This window comes from Scyliorhinus canicula, chromosome 20 (assembly GCF_902713615.1).
Source record: "Scyliorhinus canicula chromosome 20, sScyCan1.1, whole genome shotgun sequence".
Taxonomy (NCBI): domain Eukaryota; kingdom Metazoa; phylum Chordata; class Chondrichthyes; order Carcharhiniformes; family Scyliorhinidae; genus Scyliorhinus; species Scyliorhinus canicula.
Window position 1 is genome coordinate 54,192,587 of NC_052165.1, and position 27,925 is coordinate 54,220,511.

At 45.8% G+C, this 27,925-nt stretch overlaps 1 protein-coding gene across 7 annotated transcripts in view; it reads right to left on the bottom strand.

Annotated features, from left to right (window-relative positions):
- Positions 1 to 5,029: 5,029 nt before the first annotated feature.
- Positions 5,030 to 27,925, bottom strand: part of erc1b (ELKS/RAB6-interacting/CAST family member 1b) — a 1,169,759-nt gene continuing 1,146,863 nt past the window's right edge. For all 7 annotated transcript variants that reach the window (XM_038780204.1, XM_038780201.1, XM_038780203.1 and 4 more), the window contains one exon: positions 5,030 to 7,234. In XM_038780204.1, the coding sequence (XP_038636132.1) occupies positions 7,097 to 7,234 (138 nt within the window). In that variant the 3' untranslated portion in view covers positions 5,030 to 7,096. The remainder of the gene's footprint in view (positions 7,235 to 27,925) is intronic.

The following is a 27,925-nucleotide window of genomic DNA, read 5'->3' on the forward strand; positions in this document are numbered from 1 at the left end:
TCCCAATGTGTCTACACCCCACCATGTCCCAGTGTGTCTACACCCGCCATGTCCCAGTGGGTCTACACCCGCCATGTCCCAGTGGGTCTACACCCCACGATGTCCCAATGTGTCTACACCCCACCATGTCCCAGTGTGTCTACACCCCACCATGTCCCAGTGTGTCTACACCCCACCATGTCCCAGTGTGTCTACACCCGCCATGTCCCAGTGGGTCTACACCCGCCATGTCCCAGTGGGTCTACACCCCACGATGTCCCAATGTGTCTACACCCCACCATGTCCCAGTGTGTCTACACCCCACCATGTCCCAGTGTGTCTACACCCCACCATGTCCCAGTATGTCTACACCCGTCATGTCTCAGTGTGTCTACACCCCACCATGTCCCAGTGTGTCTACACCCCACCATGTCCCAGTATGTCTACACCCGTCATGTCTCAGTGTGTACACCCCACCATGTCCCAGTGTGTGTACACCCCACCATGTCCCAGTGTGTGTACACCCCACCATGTCCCAGTGTGTGTACACCCCACCATGTCCCAGTGTGTGTACACCCCACCATGTCCCAGTGTGTCTACACCCCACCATGTCCCAGTGTGTCTACACCCCACCATGTCCCAGTGTGTCTACACCCCACCATGTCCCAGTGTGTCTACACCCCACCATGTCCCAGTGTGTCTACACCCCACCATGTCCCAGTATGTCTACACCCGTCATGTCTCAGTGTGTGTACACCCCACCATGTCCCAGTGTGTGTACACCCCACCATGTCCCAGTGTGTGTACACCCCACCATGTCCCAGTGCGTCTACACCCCGCTGTGTCCCAGTATATCTACATCAGCCATGTCCCAGTGTGTCTACACTTCATGTCCCAATGTTTCTAGACCCTGCCGTGTCCCAGTGTGTCTACTCCCCACCATATCCTAGTGTTTCTGGACCCGCCGTCTCCGAATGTGACTGGGCCCCGCCATGTCCCAGTGTGTCTACTCCCCACCATAAAAGCAACTTTAATTTTCAATAGCGTGTGGCTCTATAAATGAACAGCAGCAATTTGCTACATGTCTGTCGCTGATTAGCCACATGTGGCGAGGGGCAAACATACTGGACAATTCTGATTTATGCCTAACCATGTCATGCATCACAGCTTTCGTGAAGGAAGAATGAAAATTGGAATTGAGTGGGCAATTTAAGTTCTTGGATGAAAAGTATGCTTTTCTGTTAGATTGATGAATATTGAGTTCAGATTATAAAGTTAAGGTAAATCTGTGTGTGATGCTTAATCATTGCTTGAATTTACTATCAGTGCCTGCTAACCTGACAGAGACATTTTCATTAATTCTAGCCACTTGCTTCATTTTTCAACAAAAGGATAAATGACTTAATTTTAGATATTCACATGTAACAACAGTTTGAGGAGGCAATATTCCATGGGTACTGCAGGTGCTAAAGTGCTTCAGAAGTAGTCAAACTGGATTCTTAAAACTGATTTAGCCCACATTTAGCACAGGACACCGTCTTGATAAAGGGTAAATTTGTATTAGTAATGGTGGCCCAGAGAATAATTAAGGAGCTGACTGCCAAATCAATTGTCTCTAATGCTGATTCAGGACATTGCAGAGCATTTAGTTTCCATGTATTTGTCTTAGTACCCTCTTCTAATTAACTAGGAGTAAATGAATTGTTGCAGATGATTTTTGAGCACTACTTAAAAACATTCATCAACTTTTACTATAATAAGATAAAAGCAAGTTACTACGGCTGCCGGAATCGGAAACAAAAACAGAAAATGCTTTGACAAAGAGTCATCCAGACTCAGAATATTAGCTCCGTTCTCTCTCCACAGATACTGTCAGACCTGCTGAGATTATCAACTTTTACTATTCATTTGCTTATGGACGTTTGAAACAACTTTTTAAACAGGAGACTTCTTGGGATACTTCGCCAACACCTCGCAAGATTCTATCAGAGTGTACTCTGACAACTCTCTGAGGACATCACCTAAAAATAGGTCTGTGCTTACTAAACCCTCAGAGTAATGAGGAGAATGGGAGTGCTTGGTCATTGCCATTTGCTGGAGACCCTGCCTTGGTCTGCAGGAGCAGTGGGAGGATATGGGGCCAGATAGTGCAGCACCAGCTGGTACAGGTGGGCGAGGTGGACCCTGTGCCGCTGCATGTGTAGGCCATCTGTCCTCCAAGGGAATATCTAATGTAGTGACGGAGAACCTGTGCTGTCTCCCTTGGTCTCTGAGCCATCCTGAAACAAGCTGCTATGTCAGCCAGACTTTCAGTGGAAGTGGAGTCTGTAAATATTGCTTCACAAAAACTGTATGATCTGTTTCAACACCTCCTGGCAAATTCAAGTTACAGTAATCAGCAATTAGGACAAAATTATGTGCTAAAACCAGACTTTCAAACATACGTGTTTTATTATCACAGCCCCCACTGAGCACCTGTTTCTATCCTTTCAACAAAATAACCCTTTAGGTGGTTTTATTTTCAAAATGCAACATTAGACAAGATGCACTTCGAACACAGGCCTCCAGGAAAACCATAAGACAATATTCACTGTCTATAATTATTTTGGTTGGAGTATTAGGTGTGGTTGAAATGCACATGGAGATGGTGGCCTGGTGGTAATGTCACTGGATTAGTAATGGCAACTGGTGGAATTTAAATTCAACCATTTAGTTGAAGGGTTAGTCACAAAGGGGCAACATTTTAGGTGGCACGGTGAAACTGTTTTTAGCACTGCGGCCAGCACCAAGCACCCGTTTAATTCCAGCCTTGGGTGGCTGTGTGGAGTTTGCACGTCATCCCCGTGTCTGCGTGGGTTTCCTCCAGGTGCTCCAGTTTCCTCCTGCAGTCCAAAGTAGTGCAGGTTAGGTGGATTGGCCATGATAAATTGCCCCTTTGTCCAAAGATGCGCAGGTTAGGTGGGATTATGGGGATAGGGCAAGAGAGTGGGCCTATCAGGGTGCTCTTTCAGAGGGTCAGTGCAGACATGATGGGCTGAATGGCCTCCTTCTGCATTGTAGGGATTCTATTGATTCTATGAATTCCTTTTCCAGAAACAAATTTTCAGAAGTATTGCTGCAACACCACTCTATCATCTCTCCAATAATGTATTATTATCCTTCATAAGTTTAAGGAGAACTGGTCTGACCTTGTTGCTTGTATGCAAACAGAACCTGTGCATAAAATAAAATATTTGATGCTTACTTTTAAATTTTCTCTTGATCGATGCAGCAGTTCATGGTGAACTGCTAACATCAGCAATTCTATACTAAGATGTAAAAGAACCCTCACTGTGGAGCAGGTAGAATAACAGGTAAACCAATGATTTCAACATAAATTCTGTCTGGGGGAGGGAGCAGCACACTTATACAGCTGGTTTAAAACGAAAACCAAGTGCCAAAACAAAATATATTACTTTTTTCAGTCTATTTCTTACTCATTATCACCATTTTCTATTTAAATTATTCTGCATAAAGCAGTATTTTTATTAATTCAATCCCATTATAGTTAGCGTTAGAACCATATTTTTCTGACACCTGAGAAAGAACATGACAAGTTGGAAACAATAAGAGACAAAAGGCGCGATCCAACGACCACAATGCATCCAAAAAGCAGCTCATTGCAGCGCAGCATGGTCATTGAAGGCTGGGAGCCCCCAGGATCTACCTGGCTTGCAATGCCTTGTGCAAATCAATGCAATCTTGCATGACATTGCGATGTGAATCTCGACCACAATAGGTGGGATCACTTTTCAGTGAATCTGCATATTAGAGCGAGGCAGTTAGCCTCACTTTAATGTGCACATTCCCGAGGTACCTGAGATTCAACCCCTTCGCCTCAGAGATCTCGGGCGAGCACCAGTCAGCACTGGTCCCAACAAACAGGGACCAGAAGGAATGGCACTCGTGGGGGTTTCCAAGGGGATTGGAAGTCCCCAGTTGCATGCCTTTTGGGCAAGGTGGTACCCTGGCACTGCTGAGAAACTGAGATTTGACCTCAAAATAAGAAAGTTGTAGACTCTAAATATAAGGCTGTAATCTCATCTCAGAATTTACGTAATAAAGATGAAACGTCACAAGGTTTCCGCCCACATGGTTTAAATTATAATTTTGGAACAATCAATATTTCAGTATACAGGATGATCATGGGTAGTATTTTGAATAAGAATTTTCTTTCTCAGTTTACAGATGCTCATACGACTGAGTTTAAAATGTACCTACCATTAACAGTCAACCGTTAATAGAAGTCTTGCAGAGGGAAATTTGAGATTTTTTGTGAGGTGTATTTGCATTCTAAAGAGTATTAAGTTACAATTTATATCTATCAGTTAACTTGGAGAACAGACAGAAAGTCGAGCAATTGTTTACATAGATATTTCTTTTTGAGGTACCGAAGAAAATATGAACACACGTTTTATGATCACCATTGGAAAACATTGTTGATACAGAAATAATGAACTGAGCTTCCACCTTAGTCTTGTCATGTGAGTTTTTAAATTCTCTACTTTCAATCTTCTCAGCTTCAAATTTAATTCCCTTTGCGCAAAATGAATCAGTACCTATTTTAACAATCTTCCACTGCACAAAACCAGCCTAATTCATTTCTGAAGAGTAACTTTGAAATCATTGTTTAGAATGCTTTTAATTTACTCGTCCAAATGTGGCATTAATCACTCTTTCATAAAGATCCTCTGGGGAGTTGCTACATTTTGATATCAATAAGCTGCAGCTCATTTACAGAGGAACCAGACTTCAAGGCTATTCTTTGGTAATTAATATTATCTGAAGAGGTACACCAGTGTGCAGCCCACTGATAGAATATGTTTTAACTTGAGAACAAGCTGAAGCTGGGAGAAGCTTGAGGCCCTGAATCAAGCAGGCGATAAAAATTTCCATAAAACATCACAAAAATCAATATCAAAACATGTTGTACTTCTGTTGGACTTAAGAATACTGTGCAGGCTTTAGGTTAACACGTACACATGACTGATCAGTCATTTTACAGCTTTTAAAAACAGACCGTTCGTTTTTAATAATTTGTTGATAACATATCGCAGCTGGTACATGTTTCAATCATTTCTGAAATTCCTTCAATGCCAAATTATTTCAGATATTTCCACGGTAGTTTCTCCCTGCAATCATCTCTTTCAAAGGAATTCTATGAAATAGTGATGGATTGTTCTTTTGGTCACAATTGCACTAACATTAAAAGACTGGATATTCAAATCTGTCAGTTTTAACGCACTTCATTTCATGCAAATTATGATCTTTAGCAGATACACTCTGTTCCACAACTAAAACCATGTCACAAAATAGCATCAATTACACTGGCAATTGACACCTGTAATATTGCATTGAGACAAATGTTTTGAAGTGTAATGTTGGGGAGGGGGATGCCATTCACAAATTCAATGTTCCATCTACAGACTGACAAGTCAGGAGTTGGCAGTGCTGTGCTTTTAAATATTTTTGCTGTGTGGATCTATGTAGAATTTATGTTACAAGTATCTCTGTCCTATGCAGTGCAACCTCCATCATAGAGTGATAGAGTTTTACAGCACAGAACAAGGCCCTTCGGCCCTTCGTGTCTGTGCCAGCCTATCTATTCTCATCCCATTTTCCAGCACTTGGTCCATAGCCTTGTATGCTATGATGTTTTAAGTGCTCATCTAAATGCTTCTTAAATGTCGCGAGGATCATCCATACTCTAATTACACTCTTCCCAGTTACTTGTTAGAAAAAAAAAATCACATACCACAGTGCACTAAAACTAAGTTAATAATGAATGGCATAAACAATCACAATAAGCCGTGTAACATGAAATTCAATTCATTATATTTCCACTGTACTTGTATTTGCAAACCGTTGTTTAAAGTAAAATTTGAGATTCTTTATTATCTGTCAATTTTCATGATATACTTTTGTGGCAGACAATGTAGATTCCACTCTCTAACGAAAGCAAACTTGTGTAGTGTTTGTTTGGAAATTTACAGAATATCTAAAGTTATGTACCATGATTGTTAATATCAATGCCATTCAGTGTTCTAACAAGTCAATGGTAAAATGCTCACCTATCAGAGTATATTTGTGCATAGTATTAACCCTATAGAAATCAGAAAATGTTTACAAATGCTGGGCGGGATCTTTCCGCTTTTCATGCTGATGGGATCTTGCAGTCCCACCGCGCCACACTGCTGACGCAGGTTTCCTGGCGGCTTGGGGTGAATTCAATTGGAAATTCCGTTGACAGTGGTGGGACCAGAAGATCCCAGTGGGCTGCCAAGAAACACACCGCGGGGGAGGCCAGAGAAGCTCGCCTTTTATTTTTAGTGTCTAGGTCCTTTGAGGAATCTGGTAAAAAAAGTAATAACGGACAATGGCTTCAACTGGGGAATTTAGGGCTGGCGCAATAATTGAAAGAATAAAAAAGTTAGTTCCAATCCCTTTTCCAGGGAACTGAGGACACTCAGCTTGATTTGAAAGATGAAACCACAGGTCCATTCTTCAGCTGAGCTGCAGTCCTCAATTTCTCCGGCATACAAGATCAGTATATTATTGTTGTTTTCATCAGTTTTTCTTTGCTCCTTTGAAGCTTTAAAAAAAATTGTTGCCTGAAGGTTCAAACAGGTGTGACGTGTCTCACCTCAATGCAATGAGACCTCAAATGGAATCTGACCAACTTCAAGAAAGGTTTAATGTGCAATGTTTAACCAATTTCAGTGCTACTAGGGACATTCTGGTTTGTGTGGGCCAGATAGTGACATTTTCAGGATCAATAATATGAAGCTCAAGAGATTCCAAGAAAGCTAAGAAATTTGTATACTCACAACTTCTCTTTTGAATTTACAATTTGGGAGCTTCTGGTCATTTTAGCATCAATAGGGTTTGGTAGAAACAGTTGAAGCTTGGTGCATTACTCTTTCTTTACCAAACGTTGCATAGAACAATTCACTGCAATGAAAGTGGGCAATGTCATGTAACCATAATAAATTGTAAAGAAAGAAAATATACAAATTTTAAAAAACGGCAGCAACATTGTTCATTTCTTAGCTCAGCACTGATGTCCAGGCACGGGGTCTCATGAGGATTCTTCTAAGGCATTGACTACCAGTTCAAGGATGTCAGGGCAGTGGTCCGCAATCTGCTGTAAGATAGTGTTGGCATAGTCCTGAAGTTCTGAACTTTCTTTTTCACACTGTTCCAGCTCAGTATTCAGCTTTAAAACAAAAACAGACAAAATACATCTTTGTAAGTGTCTCAGCCCACCAAAGTCAGACAGAGAAGGAACAGCATGTTTATTCAACATTTTGAAAAGGTTGCATTTACCACTCCACCCATGTTCTTCCCTGACAGAAATTTGCAATTAGATTTCCACTAACTTCAGCTTTGGCCAGTGCTGCTTTTTAAGACTCCCTTTCCCAAATGCTTGGCACTTACTTTAAACAAAAATTCAGGAGACTTATGAACAGGATTATTTGTGTAACTCAATTTTTGGTGCTATATCCAAACTTCCAGCCACCAAAATTCCACATTTCCCTTTTGAAGATGATGTTCTCTTTTAGGGATGTGAAGGACACTCATAATTGTGACAACAGCATAAATGATTTGAGCTGTTTTTCTTTCAGAAGTATAATTCCTGAGGCATGGGAAGTAGGGAGAGGGTAAACTGGTCTGATCTTGCTACATTCCTTTCAATTTGCTATTGCTGAACAGTTTAAGCTGCACAGTCTTCATGATTTTTTTTGTATGAAGGCCTCACAGTTAAAATCAACCCATAAAAAGCACCAATGAAAACATTCCAATGGTTGATATCACATCCACCATCTTGAAGTCACAGACTGGATGCTTTATTTACAATTCAAAAATTATGGGCGTAGACACTCAATAGATCGGCTCATGAATATAGAATTTTTTGTAAACCTTGAATGTGTGTTTTGTACAGATATTGACATGTTCTGAAAATATGAAACATTTGTACATTTTGGCAAGTTGGATGTTTTTGCTTGACTTTAGTGATCTCAGCAATTAGTGTCTGTTGATTCTTTGCACTGACCTCCTAGTATCATGCTTTCAGAAACAACTAAACCTCTGATTGGGCCTTCACCAAAATAAATTTCATCTGAAACCACCTTGGTTTAAAATGACTGTGAGTGATGTTATCATATGAACACTTAACACAGCTATATCGAATTTCTCTCCTGCTATTTTAATACAGCTGTTAAGCTGTTTAAAATACATGGGTTAATGCCTCCATTTTGAGAGGAACTTGACATCAGTGCATTAAGCTTTTATTTGATAACAATATACACAGTCACTTCCAGTCTTATGTATACATATGTGTTCTGCAAGGTATCACACTTTGCTCATCCCTCCTTTTTGACAGTAAAAAATAAATTATTTTTGCCTCCAACTTTGACCCCAAGTCTCAAAAGACTAACATATGACTTCGAGTTTCCATTACTTAGGTGTGCGAGCATTTCACCTGCACACCGAAAAGGCATTTATGGAAAATTGACATACGTAATGTGACCTGCCTGAGGCCAGGAAATACAGCTTTGAGACCAACTCAAACTGTATACAATATTGTGTTTAATTGCAGCACAGATAAAAACTCCAAGACAACCATTTTAAAATAAAATGAATCAGATTCTTCTTATTGTTCACAGGTGTCCCAAATATTGTCAGATTTGGCATAGCTCCAACTGGTAAGTCATTTTTTTCTCCCTGCTCCAATCTTGTGCTATCGAAGAGCTTTTCACAGTAACTTCATTGCAGTGTTAATATAATCCTACTTGTGACAATAAAAATTATTATATTGGAAAATGACTGCCTCACTATTATAGCACAGGTAGTGGTGGCATGTTACAGGCCAATCAAGGAGTCTGGGTTGCTGTGGCAACATGCAAATTTACATGTAAGTTGTAGTCTGGAGCTATGAATAGTGATGGCAGAGGCTCCCACTTTGTTTCCATCACATAGCTGACCAGGAATTTATCCCACTCTTATCGTCTGCCATTGATGTGTGTTTGGAAAGATTTGAGGGTTGATAATGAAATAATTTGGCCATGTTATGGAAGCATCTTCCTTGGCCATCAAGTCCTAGGGTGGGACTTGAACCCAGAGCTTCCGGATCTGAAACAGGGGCTCCTAACCCCACCCTTCCTGAAGGTTTCTCTTATAGTACAGAAAGGGAAGCAATTAACCAAATTTACCCAGTCAGGTAAGTGGGCACATTTGCAAGGCAACAAATATTATTGTCCAAGTCCACAAAGAACAAAGAACAATACAGCATAGGAACAGGCCCTCCAAGCCTGTACTGGTCATGATACCATCCTTGGCCAACATCCCTCCTAGTGCCACTTCCTAGTGCCATATCCCTCTGTACCCATCCTATCCATATATTTGTCAAGATGTCTTCTGAACGCTGTTAATGCATCTGCTTCCACAACCTCCCTTGGCAGCGTGTTTCAGGCACTCACCAGTCTCTGTGTAAAAAAACCTGCCTTGTACATCTCTCAACTTTTCCCTACATACCTTAAGCCTATGCCCCCTGGTGACTGACCCCGCCATCCAGGGAAAGAGTGCCTGCCCATCCACTCTATCCATGCCCCTCATAATCTTGTAGACCTCTATCAGGTCGCTCCTCAACTTCTGTCATGCTAATGAAAACAGTCCGGGTCTATTCTATCCGCATAGCTAAAATCCTCCAGACCAGGCAACATCCTGGTAATCCTCCTCTGCACCCTCTCCCAAGCCTCCACATCCTTCTGGTAGTGTGGTGATCAGAATTGTGCACAATATTCCATGTGCGGCCTGACCAAGGTTCTATACAACTGTGCATGACTTGCCAGTTTTTATACTCAATGCCCCATCCAATGAAGACAAGCATTCCATATGCTTTCTTGACTACCTTGTCAACTTGTGTTGCCACTTTCAAAGATCTGTGGGCCTGTGCGCCCAGATCTCTCTGACTTTCTATATTCCTAAGAGTTTTGCCATTTACTGTTTATTTCCCCTCTATGTTAGACCTACCTAAAGGAACAGATGCAGGACCAAGCAAAATGTCAGGTCTGCTGGAATCATTTCCTGCACATTTACTCCTCTATTGCGAACTGAACTGTCATCTTCTAATGTAAGAAATATTATGGCTGAATTTAGAATTTCCATTTTAGTAGTTTTTTATGTGGACAATGTTTACCTAACTTACTATTTTGCTTTCTCACACAGAGCTTTAATTTGGTCAGGTAACTTATTCTCTATTAGTCACAAATTGGGTATCCTCATAAATCACCTATTGCCATGGAGGAAGGTGGCAGAGCAAACCTTCCACCAACACTGCCAACCGTCAGGAGGTTCAAAAGAGAAAGGGAACTTTTCTCTGTGATCTGCAGGAAGTGAAATGATTCTCCAAATTCCCCACTACCCGCTTACTGTCACACACAATGGCTGGAATGTTCCGGTTCACACTTGTGGGATATTCTGGTCCCAGCGACAGCGCATCCTGTCCCGGGTTTCCCGGCAGTGTGGGGTGCATTCAATGGGAAACCAATGGCGGCCATTGCAGCAGGTTGTGTAGAAAACCCCCCCTATCGTCTTCCTCTCACTCAACCCCCACTCCGAAGCCATCTCTCACATATATAATCTTATCTGCATTCACCAGCACCATGAATAGAACATAGAACATACTGTGCAGAAGGAGGCCATTCGGCCCATCGAGTCTGCACCGACCCACTTAAGCCCTCACCTTCCACCCTATCCCCGTAACCCAATAACCCCCTCCTAACTTTTTTGGATACTAAGGGCAATTTATCATGGCCAATCCACCTAACCTGCACGTCTTTGGACTGTGGGAGGAAACCGGAGCACCTGGAGGAAACCCACGCAGACACGGGGAGAACTTGCAGACTCCGCACAGACAGTGACCCAGCGGGGAATCGAACCTGGGACTCTGGTGCTGTGAAGCCACAGTGCTAATCACCTGTGCTACAGTTTTGCCCCAAAGCTCCTATGTCAATGCAACTCTGAATCTGGCTGTCAAAACATGCAATGTGCTGGAATCATTTGCATGTTCATATTCTAAAATCCAATTAAGGTCAGTCAAGTTTCAAATATTGGGCTAAATTACACATTTAAAAATTGAAAACGCATGAAAATATTGGATAGATCATTTTTATTAAACATACATCGCTGAAGACATTAAGGGTTAAAATTTCATTATATGCTGTTTTAAAATAAAATAGATTAAGAACTTTGTAAAATAGGCCACAAAACAATCCCTGAAAATCTGACTAATATTACTGTAGACAGAATAATTTCTTTTCAATTACATCATTCAGATTTCCTTATCAACAGTCAATGAAATATTGGCTCAGTTTATTTTCAAAAGATCCAATTTCTACTCCCTATGTAAATCCAATATTTTGGGCTGATTTTAATACAGGCGACAGGATCTCACCTGCCAGCTGGAGAGCTGGCAAGAGCCCTGCATTGCCTCCTTTGGGGAATACCTGCTGTATTAATTACACTTAATTGACCAACGGCGGGCCTTCCCCGGGATTCAGAACCCTGGGGATGGAAATCCGACCTCCTGACGGCCAATCAGAAGGCATGAGCTCTCCATTGCCCGTCAGCATCACTGGGTGCGATGCCAGCTCCCAGCAATGCATCCACCAGAAGCATAGGGTCTCCGAGGGACCCAGACCACAGGTATGAGTGTGGGGTGGAGGCTGGAAGAAAAAGCAAGTGGGTGTTTCTCAGCGGGACTCTTCCCCCCCCCACCCCCCACCCTTCCTGATGTTGGGTCCCTCAATCAGGCACTGAGTGCCTTTGAACAGGGTACATGACAATGGAGCCCAAAAGTAGATTTTTGAACTTTCCGTGTGATATCTCCACCCATCACTGGTTAAATACCTGTGCCTTAAATGAGCAGTAATTACACAACAAGGGCCTCCATTAGCAGCTGACAGGAAGGCCGTCCATGAATCTTCCTGCCCTCGATTTAATGGGGCTGATGTGGGAAGGCTGGGGTACACACCCCTACCCTCCCGCCCGATTAAATACCCCCCCCCCCCCCCCCACCCCAAGCTCACCGCAGGAGAGGCATTAATACTGCCCTTACTGTGATTATCACTCCAGAGGATTTTGGAGAACCTAGTTGATGTGACCATCAATTCACTCGGAACATGATAGGAAGTAAACTGTGGTTTTAATAGTCTTACAACTGAGCCTACCTGCGACCAGAAGAACTGAGGGCAGGCTCACATGGCTGCAGCACTTTATACTTCCGGTAGTGGAAGGATCCATGGGCGGAGCCAAGGGTGGAGCCCTGTACAAGGTCCTCATCTCCCCCTATGGGCAGAGCCGCGCAACGGCTCACAGACAGAGCCCACAAGGAAACAATACTATACAATACAATACAGTGTGAATTACATTCACCACATTCACCCCCCGTAAAAAAATCAAGTCCGGTGGGGGTGACGGGTCTACAGGGTGAGCCAGTCCGGTGGCTGAGTCATCCTTTGGGATCGGCGGAGCACCGGGGTTGCAGCCTCTTTGGGTGGCTGGGTGGTGGTTGTCGGTGTGGGTATGAGGGTGGACTCATACCCATACTGGGGGTGTTTTGGTCCGAGCTCCGTTCCTGACCGGTGCGACGGGCGAAGGGGGGCGTAGGAAACCTATAGGCGCTGGGTGGGGTGTAGTGTGAGGGGTACCTCAGCTGTGGTGGTGGTAGTGGTGGATCCTACAGGCGCCAGGTCCCGGAGGGAAGCGGTGTCCTGACAGCCGTCGGGGTATTCAATGAAGGCGTAGTGTGGGTTCGAATGTAACAGTAGTACCCTCTCTACTAGTGGGTCCGTTTTGTGTGTCCGGAAGTGCTTCCGGAGGAGAACCGGGACCGTTGTCCTCAACCAGGATGGGAGCGAAGCCCCCGTGGTAGTGCCCTTAGGGTAAACAAATAATCGTTCGTGAGGGGTCTGGTTGGTGGCCATACATAGGAGGGACCTAATTGCATTGAGCATGTCGGGGAGGACCTCCTGCCAGTGGGAGGTCGGGAGATTCCTGGACCGGAGGGTCAGTAGGACGGTCTTCTAGACCGTCGCGTTTTTCCTCTCCACCTGCCCGTTCCCGCTGGGGTTGTAGCTGGTAGTCCTGCTCGAGGCGATGCCCTTGTCGAGCAGGTACTGACGCAGCTCGTCGTTCATGAAGGACGAACCCCTGTCGCTGTGTACGTAGCTGGGGAAACTGAACAGGGTGAAGACACTGTGCAGGGCTTTGATGACTGTGTGGGAGGTCATATCGGGGCACGGGATGGCAAAGGGCAAGCGGGAGAATTCGTCTATGACGTTGAGGAAGTACACATTTCGATTGGTCGTGGGGAGTGGCCCTTTGAAATCGATGCTCAGGCGTTCAAAGGGCTGGGATGCCTTTACCAGGTGGGCCTTGTCTGGTCTATAGAAGTGCGGTTTGCACTCCCCGCAGATCGGGCAATCCCTGGTGATGGCTTTTACCTCCTCGGTGGAGAAAGGCAGATTTCGGGCTTTTACGTAGTGGGCGAGCCGGGTGACAGAGGTCATTGTGGATAGCCTTCAGGCGGTCGTCTTGTGCGCTGGCGCATGTGCCGCGGGACAGGGCATCTGGGGGCTCATTAAGCTTCCCCGGTCGATATATGATGTCATAATTATAGGTGGAGAGTTCGATCCTCCACCGCAAGATTTTATCGTTTTTTATTTTGCCCCTTTGCGAGTTGTCAAACATGAAGGCAATCGATCTTTGGTCAGTGATGAGGGTAAACCTCCAACCTGCGAGGTAGTGCCTCCAGTGACGTATAGCCTCCACAATGGCTTGAGCTTCTTTTTCGACTGAGGAGTGTCGAAGTTCCAAAGCAGAGAGGGTGCGGGAGAAGAGGCTACTGGTCTCCCTGCCTGGTTCAGAGTGGCGGCGAGAGCGACCTCTGAGGCGTCGCTCTCCACCTGAAAGGGGACGGATTCATCCACCGCCCACATGGCGGCTTTGGCGATGTCCTCCTTGATGCAGCTGAAGGCCTGGCGGGCCTCAGCTGACAGTGGGAAGAGTGTGGTTTTAAATAGTGGGTGGGCTTTGTCCGCATACTGGGGGACCCACTGGGCTTAATAAGAGAAGAGTCCCAGGCACCTCTTGAGGGCCCTAGGACAATGAGGGAGAGGGATTTGTAAGAGGGGGCGCATACGGTCTGGGTTGGGGCCCAGGACTCCGTTTTCCATGACATAGCCGAGGATGGCTAGTCTGGTAGTGCGGAAAATGCATTTCTCCTTATTGTAGGTGAGATTGAGTTTCTGGGCGGTTTGGAGAAATCGGTGGAGGTTGGCGTCGTGGTCCTGCTGGTCATGGCCTGAGATGGTGACATTGTCCAAGTACGGAAACGTGGCTAGCAGCCCGTACTGGTCCACCGTTTGGCCCATTGCTCGTTGAAACACCGAGACCCTATTGGTGACGCCAAAGGGGACCCGGAGGAAATGGAAGAGGCGGCCATCTGCCTCGAACGCCGTGTAGTGGCGGTCCCCCGGGCGGATTGGGAGCTGGTAGTATGCAGACTTCATATGAATATGCGGTACTGGGCGATCTGGTTGACCATGTCTGCAATTCTGGGGAGGGGGTGCGCATCGAGGTGAGAGAACCGGTTAATGGTTTGGCTGTAATCAACCACCATCTGGAACTTTCCCCCAGTCTTGACGACCACCACCTGAGCTCTCCAGGGGCTGTTACTGGCCTCTATGACTCCCTCACGTAGGAGCCGCTGGACTTCGGCTCTGATGAATACTCTATCCTGCAGGTTGTACCGCCTGCTGCGAGTGGCTACTGGTTTACAGTTAGCCGTTAGGTTAGTGAAGAGTGGAGGGGGGTTGACTTTTAGAGTCGCTAAGCTGCAGATAGTGAGTGGAGGTAGGGGTCCGTCGAAGCCGAGTGTGAGGCTCTTGAGATTACATTGGAAATCGAGCCCGAGTAAGAGTGGGGCGCAGAGGTCGCGGAGTACGTACAGCTGAAAATTAGAGTAGCTGGCGCCCTGAATCGTTAGGGTCGCGACGGTGCGCCCTTGTATTTGGACCGAGTGCGAGCCAGAGACGAGGGAGATAGTTTGCTGTACAGGGAAGATAGGGAGCGAACAGCATCTTACCAGGTCAGGATGTACGAAGCTCTCGGTGCTCCCGGAGTCGAAGAGGCACGGTGTCCTGTACCCGTTGATTTGAACGGACATCATCGAGCTCTGGAGGTGCTTCGGACGTGACTGGTCCAACGTGACTGCGTTGAGTTGCGGGTAGTCGGCGGCTCGATCAGCAGTGCTGGAGTGGCCCCGTGATGACTGTCCGCAGAGGTTGTAGTCGTCGAGGTGAACATCGGGTGATGGCCAAGATGGCGGCCCCGTTGATTGCACGTGGCGGGCGACGAGGAAGATGGCGTCCAAGATGGCGGCCCCCATGATCCGCACATGGCCGGCAACGTGGGGGAGGATTGCCAAGATGGCTGCCCCCATGAGTCGCACATGTCGGGCAGAGACGGAGTCGGCAGACACGCTGCAATGTTGGCATACTCTGGCATAATGTCCTTTTCGACCGCAGCTGCTGCAGGTCGCGTTGCGGGCCGGGCAGTGCTGCCGTGGGTGTTGGGGCTGGCCACAAAACTGGCACGCTGGCGCTCCATAGTGAGTTGGTGGGCATGCGGCGCAGGCCTGGGGCAGTCACTGGTCGGGGGTCCACGATGGGGTCGCTTGGTCCGCGGGGAATGAGTTTAGACTGCGGAACGCGACCTCCATAGTAGTTGCTAGCTCTACCGTGTCCTCCAGGTTCTGGGCCCCTTTCTCAAGTAGTCGCTGGCACACATAGTTAGACCGGAGCCCCGCAACGTACACATCACGGACAGTGAGTTCCATATGCTGGGAGGCCGTTACAGCCTGAAAGTTAAAGTCCCAAGCAAGGGCTTTTAAGTCGCGCAGGAAGTCCTCTAGCGACTCTGCGGGGCGCTGGTGGCGGGTAGTGAAAATGTGCCGCGCGTAGACCTCGTTTACCGGTTGCACGTACAATCGGCCGAGCATAGCGAGGGCCTCAGTATAGGAGTCGGTACAATTGAGTTGCGTAGAGATGCGAAGGCTCACCCGTGCATGCAGTAGGCTGAGTTTCTGCTCCTCTGTAGTCTCGGAGGTGATCGATTCAGCCAGGTAGGCCTTGAAACACCAAAGCCAGTGTAGGAAGATTTCCTTCGACTCTGCAGCCTGCGGGTCGAGTTCTAGTCGATCAGGTTTGAGGGTTGATTCCATAGTAGTTTTCTTCAAGTTTTCTAAGGCTATTAAATTGATGTGACCATCAATTCACTCGGAACACGATAGGAAGTAAACTGTGGTTTTAATAGTCTTACAACTGAGCCTGCCTGCAACCAGAAGAACTGAGGGCAGGCTCACACGGTTGCAGCACTTTATACTTCCGGTAGTGGAAGGGGCCATGGGCGGAGCCAAGGGTGGAGCCCTGTACAAGCTCCTCATCTTCCCCTCTGGGCAGAGCCGTGCAACGGCTCACAGACAGAGCCCACAAGGACACAATACCATATAATACAATACAGTGTGAATTACATTCACCGCACTAGTTATTAGAAATTTACACAGAATATACTTCACTAAAATATGAAAGTTAACTTCAGGTTAATGCCTCATGACTTGCATTTCGAATATCGCATGGGGAATGTAAAAGTAAAAACAAACGTACACTACAAAAATAGCATACCAAACTTTGGGTCGAAAATGATCACCATTTCTGATGGAATCACACAGATAATGTGACCAGCAGTTTGAGCTTCTAATGCATTAGAACAGTTTGATGCTAAGAGTGACAAATTGTTACACAATTATACTTGTCTTGATGTGGAGAATATTAATGGTGATTTTTTTTGATTTAATGCTTCCAATCGGGAGTGTATTCTCAGAGTTGTGGAAATGTAGCTATGATTTTCCAATGTAAAATAGATGGAAAATGCTGGACTGCATGGATGAGATTTCCCAAGCTGTGTTCCCTGTGAGCCCTACTCACCACTGGGAGATCAAAGGAACGATTCAGCGGACAAAGGTTCAAGTCCGCTGTCGGGCACCTTTAGTGGGGTGTTTCTCGGCGGCTGTGGCACGCCCTTGAAAATGAAATGAAATGAAAATCGCTTATTGTCAAAAGTAGGCTTCAAATAAAGTTACTGTGAAAAGCCCCTAGTCACCACATTCCGGCGCCTGTTCGGCGAGGCTGGTACGGGAATTGAACCCGCGCTGCTGGCCTGCCTTGGTCTGCTTTAAAAGCCAGCGATTTAGCCCCTTCCTGTGCTAAACCAGCCCCTTGCTGCACGAGATCCAGATTGTGGCGGGAGAAGCGAGTTGGGTGACTTGCGATCGGCCCCGGCGTCTAACACGGACCCCAATTTGGGCTCTCACATGATTTACCCAGCGTCCCCAGCTCTTTGCCAGGAGCAATGCGATCACTGAATCGCGCCCCAAATATTAGAATCACCCAGAGCATCTTTTTCTCACTTCTATTTTCTGCTCTTGAGTTAAAGAGGGTATATTCAAGAATATTTCAGTAAGTGTGAGTGCTTCAGTGCATTGGGAAATCAAATTTAAAATCAAACCGGTTTTGTGTGAATAGAAATCTGTTTTGATATGCGAAAGAGATATCTACAGCTTACACACTCTGTTGTAAAATCTACATATTTTCTTCTCTTTTATTCTTCAAAATTTCTTGCAATGCTTCAATGATGCACACAAACATTCATTGGGAGATTAATCCAAATATTTGCGATGTTGTATCTTGGTTTAGAGGAAGTTGATTGGGTGATACAGAGTGAGGAAAAGGAGTTGGCTGTTATTTGCAGCTGGCTTTCACTGGCCTTCAATGCTCAGTAATGGAACTGAACTTACTGAAGAAATTGCCCATTTGGCACAGCATCAAAATATTTGTACTGTCTAATACAGTTAGAGAACAATTTACTGACTTTGCTACGAGAAGCTGCAATAAGAGAAGAAATTCACTCAGTGCTGATTAAAAATTCCCTTGCTCTCTTACTACCCCTTATACAATACCTCCTCAATGTGACACACTCTTCTTTTTGCATGAGAATTGCCTGCTTTCATAAATAGAAATGTGTGAACAACATTGCAGCTTGGATTCGACTTTGGGGAGATCTCCTGCTGGGATAGATTTGTTCCTGGTCTGCGCTGGTGTTGTGAGCAGTTCCCAGGAGCGATTCCCTCTCCCTTGCAAATTTATGCATGGTGGGGAGTTCCCGGGATTCCATTTGGAATACTGTTATCGGGCCGCCATTTTGAGCGGGCAGCCCGATACCGGGGCCAAGCTGCTGACTCTCCCCTTCCCCCCACAATGCAAATCTTACCCCCTCCCCCGTTGACAAGTAGGGGTGTGGTGATATGCATCATTGTAGATACACAAGAGGTTAATGTAAATACATGTAGACTAGATAGACACTAGAGGGAGCACCAGAGACATGGCACACAGACATTCAACCAATAGGTCAGTAAGATAGGACACGACTAATGGGCATTCACGGTACACACAGAGGTGACACTACCACAGGAGGGCATTACACCAACCCATAAAGGACACAGCACACATGATCTTCCTCTTTCCAGTGGAGACACTCAGTGAGTACAAACACGGGGTTTATTGAACATCATACCCACCACCTGGATTGTATCAGACTGGTTCGTCAGTCTGAGTAGCTATAGAAGGATTAACAGGAGAGTCGAATCCAAGTAGGAGAATTGTTAATAGCTTAATAAACGTGCTGAAGCTATCTCCACGTCTGAACCTTCCTTTGTCAGAGTGCACATCAAGGAAGCAGCTTGAGCGTAACACAACAGGGGGATCCTCCCTCCACCACCACGGGTATTGCTGGGTCACCCCCCCCCCCCACCCCGCCTGCACGAGGATGACCCAACCCGGCTCCCCACCAGACTCTCATCAGATATCACCCCATCAGACCCCCATAGCAGAGACCACCCCATAGCAGAGACCACCCATCAAGGACCCCCCCTATCAGAGACCCTCATGTAAGAAACACCCTCAGATCAGAGACCCTCCCATCTGAGACCCCCATATCACAGACCCCTCATCAGTCACCCCTGCCTGTAAAGCAAAGAGCAGTCCAGGCAGAAGCAGTGAAAAATCACTGTTTTCACTCACCTACCCCTTACACTTGCTGCCTCAGACCAGAAGTGTAGAAAGCAGAAGCTGTTACTTCATTGAAAGCCAAAACACATCACAAGGTTTTAAACCCACTTAGATTCTTTGATGCTTCTATTAACTTTCAAAGAGAAATAGCTTTTAGTAGGCTACAAATGACAGGGTAATAGCTTCCAGACAGCCAAGTGTCTGGATTGTTTAGCTTTTTAATCTCCTTTAATGCTTGAATGCATCTCGAGTATCCTGCTGTGAACCAAATCATAATATTTATGAACATCTAACTATGATTGACGGGTCATCACATCAAAAGCAGCTAAGTGCTTTCTGCTGAGAAAAAGAGGAAATTAAAGTACTTATTTCCTAGATGTTTGCGTTTGCTCGATGCACGATGCTCCGCCACATATTGAACTCTGCTGCAGGTGGTGGGTGACGGGGAATCCACACTGAATCACAGATTTAAATTGATTGAACTGAGTCATGATTACTTAATCTGGACTACCGGGATCACTATGGTCTTTACATTAAGTTTTAATTTTCTAGTAAGATAGTTGAACAGAAAAAAACCCAAATTGCTGAAATCTCGACTCTTCTCGCACCCAGAAGACATAGAATTTGTTTAGTACTGAAACAAAAATAAAGTGTTTGGTGTATGTTTCTGTACTCGAGGACTTCCCCCAATCTTGAACGTTTATCGATGGATCTGTCAAATATATTTCCAGTGACACAAACAGGTTTTAAATAATATTCTTGTGACTTCATAGTCACAGTAGTTTTTATAACGGAAACATTTGGAAATTGTTTAATTTAAAAAAACATCTCTAACTAGATCAGAGTAGTTCACAACGTGGAGTAAGTTAGCAATTATTGGAATCCTCCCCCCCCCCCCCCCCCCCCCCCCTACGATGTCACAGGCCTTGATCTCACTCATTCTGAAATGGGAGAAGGACCCTGAACAGTGTGGGTCTTACAGGCCGATCTCGTTGCTAAATGTGGATGCCAAACTATTGGCTAAGATCTTGGCCACAAGAATAAAGGACTGTGTCCCGGGGGTGATAGGGGAAGGCCAGACTGGATTTGTTATACCAACAAAAAGGAAGGACGGAAGAAAGAGGGAAAATCGACCGTGGATATCTAAGGAAATAAGGGAGAGTATCAAATTGAAGGAAAAAGCATATAAAGTGGCAAAGATTGCTGGGAGATTAGAGGACTGGGAAATCTTTAGGGGGCAACAGAAAGCTACTAAAAAAGCTATAAAGAAGAGTAAGATAGAGTATGAGAGTAAACTTGCTCAGAATATAAAAACAGACAGTAAAAGTTTTTACAAATATATAAGACAAAAAAGAGTGGCTAAGGTAAATATTGGTCCTTTAGAGGATGAGAAGGGAGTTTTAATAATGGGAAATGAGGAAATGGCTGAGGAACTGAACAGGTTTTTTGGGTCGATCTTCACAGTGGAAGACACAAATAACATGCCAGCGACTGATAGAAATGAGGCTATGACAGGTGAGGACCTTGAGAGGATTGTTATCACTAAGGAGGGAGTGATGGGCAAGCTAATGGGGCTAAAGGTAGACAAGTCTCCTGGCCCTGATGGAATGCATCCCAGAGTGCTAAAAGAGATGGCTAGGGAAATTGCAGATGCACTAGTGATAATTTACCGAAATTCACTAGACTCTGGGGTGGTCCCGGTGGATTGGAAATTAGCAAACGTGACGCCACTGTTTAAAAAAGGAGGTAGGCAGAAAGCAGGAAATTATAGGCCAGTGAGTTTAACTTCGGTAATAGGGAAGATGCTGGAATCTATCATCAAGGAGGAAATTGCGAGGCATCTGGATAGAAATTGTCCCATTGGGCAGACGCAGCATGGGTTCGTAAAAGGCAGGTTGTGCCTAACTAATTTAGTGGAATTTTTTGAGGACATTACCAGTGCAGTAGATAACGGGGAGCCAATGGATGTGGTATATCTGGATTTCCAGAAAGCCTTTGACAAGGTGCCACACAAAAGGTTGCTGCATAAGATAAAGATGCATGGCATTAAGGGTAAAGTAGTAGCATGGATAGAGGATTGGTTAATTAATAGAAAGCAAAGAGTTGGGATAAATGGGTGTTTCTCTGGTTGGCAATCAGTAGCTAGTGGTGTCCCTCAGGGATCCGTGTTGGGCCCACAATTGTTCACAATTTACATTGATGATTTGGAGTTGGGGACCAAGGGCAATGTGTCCAAGTTTGCAGATGACACTAAGATGAGTGGTAAAGCGAAAAGTGCAGAGGATACTGGAAGTCTGCAGAGGGATTTGGATAGGTTAAGTGAATGGGCTCGGGTCTGGCAGATGGAATACAATGTTGACAAATGTGAGGTTATCCATTTTGGTAGGAATAACAGCAAACGGGATTATTATTTAAACGATAAAATATTAAAGCATGCCGCTGTTCAGAGAGACTTGGGTGTGCTAGTGCATGAGTCACAGAAGGTTGGTTTACAAGTGCAACAGGTGATTAAGAAGGCAAATGGAATTTTGTCCTTCATTGCTAGAGGGATGGAGTTTAAGACTAGGGAGGTTATGTTGCAATTGTATAAGGTGTTAGTGCACCACACCTGGAGTATTGTGTTCAGTTTTGGTCTCCTTACTTGAGAAAGGACGTACTGGCGCTGGAGGGTGTGCAGAGGAGATTCACTAGGTTAATCCCAGAGCTGAAGGGGTTGGATTATGAGGAGAGGTTGAGTAGACTGGGACTGTACTCGTTGGAATTTAGAAGGATGAGGGGGGATCTTATAGAAACATTTAAAATTATGAAGGGAATAGATAGGATAGATGCGGGCAGGTTGTTTCCACTGGCGGGTGACAGCAGAACTAGGGGGCATAGCCTCAAAATAAGGGGAAGTAGATTTAGGACTGAGTTTAGGAGGAACTTCTTCACCCAAAGGGTTGTGAATCTATGGAATTCCTTGCCCAGTGAAGCAGTTGAGGCTCCTTCATTACATGTTTTTAAGGTAAAGATAGATAGTTTTTTGAAGAATAAAGGGATTAAGGGTTATGGTGTTCGGGCCGGAAAGTGAAGCTGAGTCCACAAAAGATCAGCCATGATCTAATTGAATGGCGGAGCAGGCTCGAGGGGCCAGATGGCCTACTCCTGCTCCTAGTTCTTATGTTCTTATGTTATGGGCAGGCAACTTAATGCTAATGTGCAGAGGCTTTTAAATATTGTTATGATGCCCTCGGAAGGAGAGGAAGCAGAGGTAGTGGCAGCGAGGGATGCAGAGAAATCTTTTGATCGGCTGGAGTGGGAGTACCTGTGGGAGGCGCTCAATAGCTTTGGGTTTGGTGAGGGCTTTATCTGGTGGATGCGATTGCTGTACCAGGCGCCTATGGCAAGCGTGCGCACGAACCGGCTTAGGTTGGAGTATTTTAATTGCACCGGGGGACGAGGCAAGGGTGTCCCCTTTCCCCGTTATTATTTGCTCTAGCCATTGAGCCGCTGGCCATAGCGCTGAGAGCTTCAAGGAACTGGCAGGGGCAAGTCCCGGCGGGGTTGTGGAGCATCGGGTCTCACTCCTCCTGTATATCTCGGACCCACTGGAGGGGATGGGGGAGGTTGTGCGGATCTTAAGGGAATTTGTCAGTTTCTTGGTGTATAAATTGAACGTGGTGAAGAGTGAGCTGTTTGTGATCCAGGCTAAAGGACAGAAGAAGAGATTGAGGGAGCTACCGCTGTGGAGGGTAGAGAAGAGCTTTCGTTACCTGGGTATACAGGTGGCTCGGAAGTGGGATTTGTTGCATAGGCTTAATCTGACCCGGATGGTGGTACAAATGGAAGGGGACTTTAAAAGATGGGACATGCTCCCGCTGTCACTGGTGGGGAGGGTACAGAGTACAGACTGTGAAAATGACGGTCCTCCCCAGGTTCTTATTTGTATTCCAGTGCCTTCCCATCTTCACCTCTAAGGCCTTTTTCAAGCGGGTTAATAAGATCATCTTGGGATTTGTGTGGGCGAACAAGACCCCACGAGTAAAGAGAGCACTGCCGAACTTTTGTAACTACTATTGGGCGGCCAACATTGCCATGATCAGGAAGTGGGTATTGGGGAGGGGTCGGCATGGGAGCGGTTGGAGGCGGCGTCATGCAAAGGCGCCAGTTTGGGAGCGCTGGTAACGGCACCTCTGCTGTTCTCGCCAGCCCGCTACTCCACAAGTCCAGCGGTGGTGGCAACACAGAAGATCTGGGGGCAGTGGATGAGACACACAAGGGTGGAGGGAGCTTCGGTCTGGACCCCGATATGTAATAACCACAGGTTCCTGCCAGGTAGGATGGATGGCGGGTTCCAGAGCTGGCAGAGGGTGGGTATTAGAAGGATGGGTGACCTGTTTGTAGATGGGAGCTTTCCCAGCCTGCAGGTGCTGGAGGACAAGTTTAAATTGCTGCCAGGGAACGGCTTTAGGTATCTACAAGTGCGAACCTTGCTGAGGAAGCAGGTGGTGGCCTTCCCGCTGCTGCCACCACGGGGGATACAAGATAGAGTAGTGTCCGGTACCTGGGTGGGGGAGGGGAAGGTGTCGGATATCTATCAGGAGCTGTCAGAGGCAGAGGAAACCCCGGTGGAGGAGCTTAAAGGCAAGTGGGAGGAGGAGTTAGGAGGGGAGGTAGAGCCGGGACTATGTAGGGTCAATTCCTCCTCGTCATGTGCCAGGCTCAGTCTAATACAGTTTAAGGTGGTACACCGGGCACACATGAGGATGAGCAAGTTTTTTGGGGTAGAAGACAGATGTGCGAGGTGTGCGGGGAGCCCAGCAAACCATGTCCATATGTTTTGGACATGCCCGAAGCTTAAAGGGTTCTGGCAGGGATTTGCCAGGGCAATGTCCAAGGTGCTAGGAACACGGGTGGTGCCGAGTTCAGAGGTGGCGATCTTTGGGGTGTCAGAAGACCCGGGAGATCAGGAAGTGAAAGAGGCCGACGTCCTGGCCTTTGCAGCAGTGCCATGTATTCACCCTGCCTAAAGGGCATGCAGCTGGGGCCTCAAATCCCCTGGGGGACCCCAGGGTCCCCATTAATGGAGATCAGCACTGAACATAACTCACCCAAGGTCTCCAAGGCAAGTGAGTTAGATCCCACACCTTGGTTAGGTCTCAGAAATGCATATTAGAGTGAGACTACCTGTCTAATTTTAATGTACAGATTTGCCAGAAAGTGATCCCGCCCATAATGGGCAGGATTCTCATTGCGACGTCTTCAGAGATTGCAATAGATTTTGCGATGCGTTGTGAGCTGGCTAGATCTGGGAAGTGGGATCTCTTGGCAGCTACTGATCACGTTGCACCATGCCGTTTTTTGGGCGCAACGCGACCGTTAGATCCCGCCCACTGAATTCAGAAGGCAGCCCAAGCATTTTTCAGGAAATTCCGAACTTCTGTACACCACATTGTTTCAAATGTGTTGTGGACTGGTGTGTTTTACTGCTGACATTGTAGAGAATTGGGCTTGGAGGGAGCGAGATTCCAATTTGGACTTCATCTGCATCTCAATAGCAGGATGAAAATCAGTTTCATGCTGGCACCAGCGGGTTTCCTGATCCACCATGGTGGTCACCAGTAGAGGATTCCGCAAGAAATTCATCGATTCATCTATCTATTTGGAAGGGTAGGATTGTGGATGTTCAACCCTTTAGTGAGCTTGGTCTCAGGTCCAATCTGGCTCTTCTGGATGGAGGTCTGGCAGGTTGCGTGCCATTGTGACATGTGCCATAGTTCTACGAGGAACCATATTTGTCCTCTTTCTCACCTTGTCCAAGTCACCAGCTTATACTTGCAAGGGATGTGTATGTGGGGGTAGAGCAGGGGTGGGCAAACTTTTCCGTGCAAGGGCCACATTCAGAAATTCACAATTCACAAAGGGCCGCATAGTATATTAAGTAAAATAATTACTTCACCCGGTTATGATTCTGGGCGCCTCATATAGAACATAGAACAGTACAGCACAGAACAGGCCCTTCGGCCCTCGACGTTGTGCCGAGCAATGATTCAAGTCAACGTATCCACCCTATACCAGTAAGTAACCCAACAGCCCCCCCCCCCCATTAACCTTAAAAAAAAATTTTTTTTAAAAAAATTCTTTTTTAAATAAAATTGTTTTGCCGTAGTTTGCCCACCCCTGGGGTGGAGAGTTACGTGCTCAGTTTTCTGAGTTCACATGGTGCGAAAGCATTCTGAAATGGAATTGAACGAGAGGTCAGAAGTGCAGGTTGGGTGCCCTTATTCTTCTTCCACAATATTTTCACTGTACACTCCTCTTTCAGCTTCACCATTGGTTTGAAGATATGGACAAATCCATATAATGTCGTGAATACTTTAAAATATTCATTGGAAAACTGAGTCCATTATTTGAAATTACACGTTCTGGGATTCCATTATTTGAAATTACAAGATCTGGGATTCCAAGTGTTGTAAAATCTTCTTCAATGATGTAATCACTGCTTCAGAATTGTAACCCTGCAGCATTTGCTCGACTTCTATAACCTCTGTGTTCAAAGAGTCCATCACAAGAAATTTCCATGGTTTTGATGGAAAGGAAGATGACATCAATGGTTCTCTTGTCTCCTGATGATGAAAAGCACAAGTAATACAATTTGATATCACCTCTTGCAGCAAATTGAGACACCTGGCGCCAAAGGGAATATCTTGCTGTGGCTCGGCATTTTGTGACGCCCACACATCTTTGGTGCCATCATTGTTGTATGACGAGTTTTAGGACTCTCAGAATGACCACTCTCTCGTTAGAGATGAATAAATCATCGACTACACCGAGGTGACCTCTCTGTTCATATTACTGTCTGAGAATGGGATTGTGTGGCATGTATGCCGGCTATTCTTTGATGCCTTTGTCAGCGCTCTCTGACCTGAGCACATTCTTCATCAGATTTCTATGTATCTCTGATTCCATTCAGTCACTGAATGGTTACTGGTAGAGTTGCAGCTGCTGTGAATGCAAAGATTTCAAGTACTTTGGCTACTTCTTTGTAGATGGCTTTTCCTCATCGATACTCTACCTGGAGAGGATATCATTTGCACAGCCGCCCATCACACATAACAGCACACTAACTAACTCCATTTCGCAGTGAGACCTGACTTGATTTCCTATCTTACAAATCTCCAAATTCAATTCAGCCAAGCTGAACCACAAATGTGAGGTTGTCCATTTTGGTAGGAATAACAGCAAACGGGATTATTATTTAAACGATAAAATATTAAAGCATGCCGCTGTGCAGAGAGACCTGGGTGTGCTAGTGCATGAGTCACAGAAAGTTGGTTGACAGGTGCAACAGGTGATTAAGAAGGCAAATGGAATGTTGTCCTTCATTCCTAGAGGGATGGAGTTTAAGACTAGGGAGGTTATGTGGCAATTGTATAAGGTGTTAGTGAGGCCACACCTGGAGTATTGTGTTCAGTTTTGGTCTCCTTACTTGAGAAAGGACATACTGGCACTGGAGAGTGTGCAGAGGAGATTCACTAGGTTAATCCCAGAGCTGAATGGGTTGGATTATGAGGAGAGGTTGAGTAGACTGGGACTGTACGCGTTGGAATTCAGAAGGATGAGGGGGGATCTTATAGAAACATTTAAAATTATGAAGGGAATAGATAGGATAGATGCGGGCAGGTTGTTTCCACTGGCAGGTGAAAGCAGAACTAGGGGACATTGCCTCAAAACAAGGGGAAGTAGATTTAGGACTGAGTTTAGGAGGAACTTCTTCACCCAAAGGGTTGTGAATCTATGGAATTCCTCGCCCAGTGAAGCAGTTGAGGCTCCTTCATTAAAGTTTTTAAGGTAAAGATAGATAGTTTTTTGAAGAATAAAGGGATTAAGGGTTATGGTGTTCGGGCCGGAAAGAGAAGCTGAGTCCACAAAAGATCAGTCATGATCTCATTGAATGGCGGAGCAGGCTCAAGGGGCCAGATGGCCTACTCCTGCTCCTAGTTCTTATGTTCTGCTTGGTTGGGACCTGGAAATGTCTTGAAGCTTTCCGGTAAAGGTTGAGAACTTTCCATGACCGTTCTTTCACTCTCTGCTGTCATGTATTATTCTTGATATTGTTAGATTAATAAAGAACATTTACTGAGCCTGCTGAGGTAAGGAAAACAGGAATGTTATTCAGAAACATCTTCACTGTGCTGGCTGCATCTTACCCGAAGCTGCAAGAGAGTGCATCACTTCCTGTGATAATGTATACAGTGGGCTGGATTCTTCTGCTGCGCCCGCCGACGCAAGATCGCCACGTGCGGGCTGCGCACTATGTAAAGATCCATTGACCTCGGGTGGGAATTTCCAGTCGCCAGGCAAGCGCAGCCAGAGAATCGTGTCCAGTATCTGATTAGATCATAGAATTTACAGTGCAGAAGGAGGCCATTTGGCCCATCGAGTCTGCACCGGCTCTTGGAAAGAGCACCCTACCCAAGTTCATCACATCCACCCTATCCCAATAACCCAGTAACCCCACCCAACACTAAGGGCAATTTTGGACACTAAGGGCAATTTATCATGGCCAATCCACCTAACCTGCACATCTTTGGACTGTGGGAGGAAACCGGAGCACCCGGAGGAAACCCACGCACACACGGAGAGGATGTGCAGACTCCGCACAGACAGTGACCCAAGCCGGAATCGAACCTGAGACCCTGGAGCTGTGAAGCCATTGTGCTATCCACAATGCTACCGTG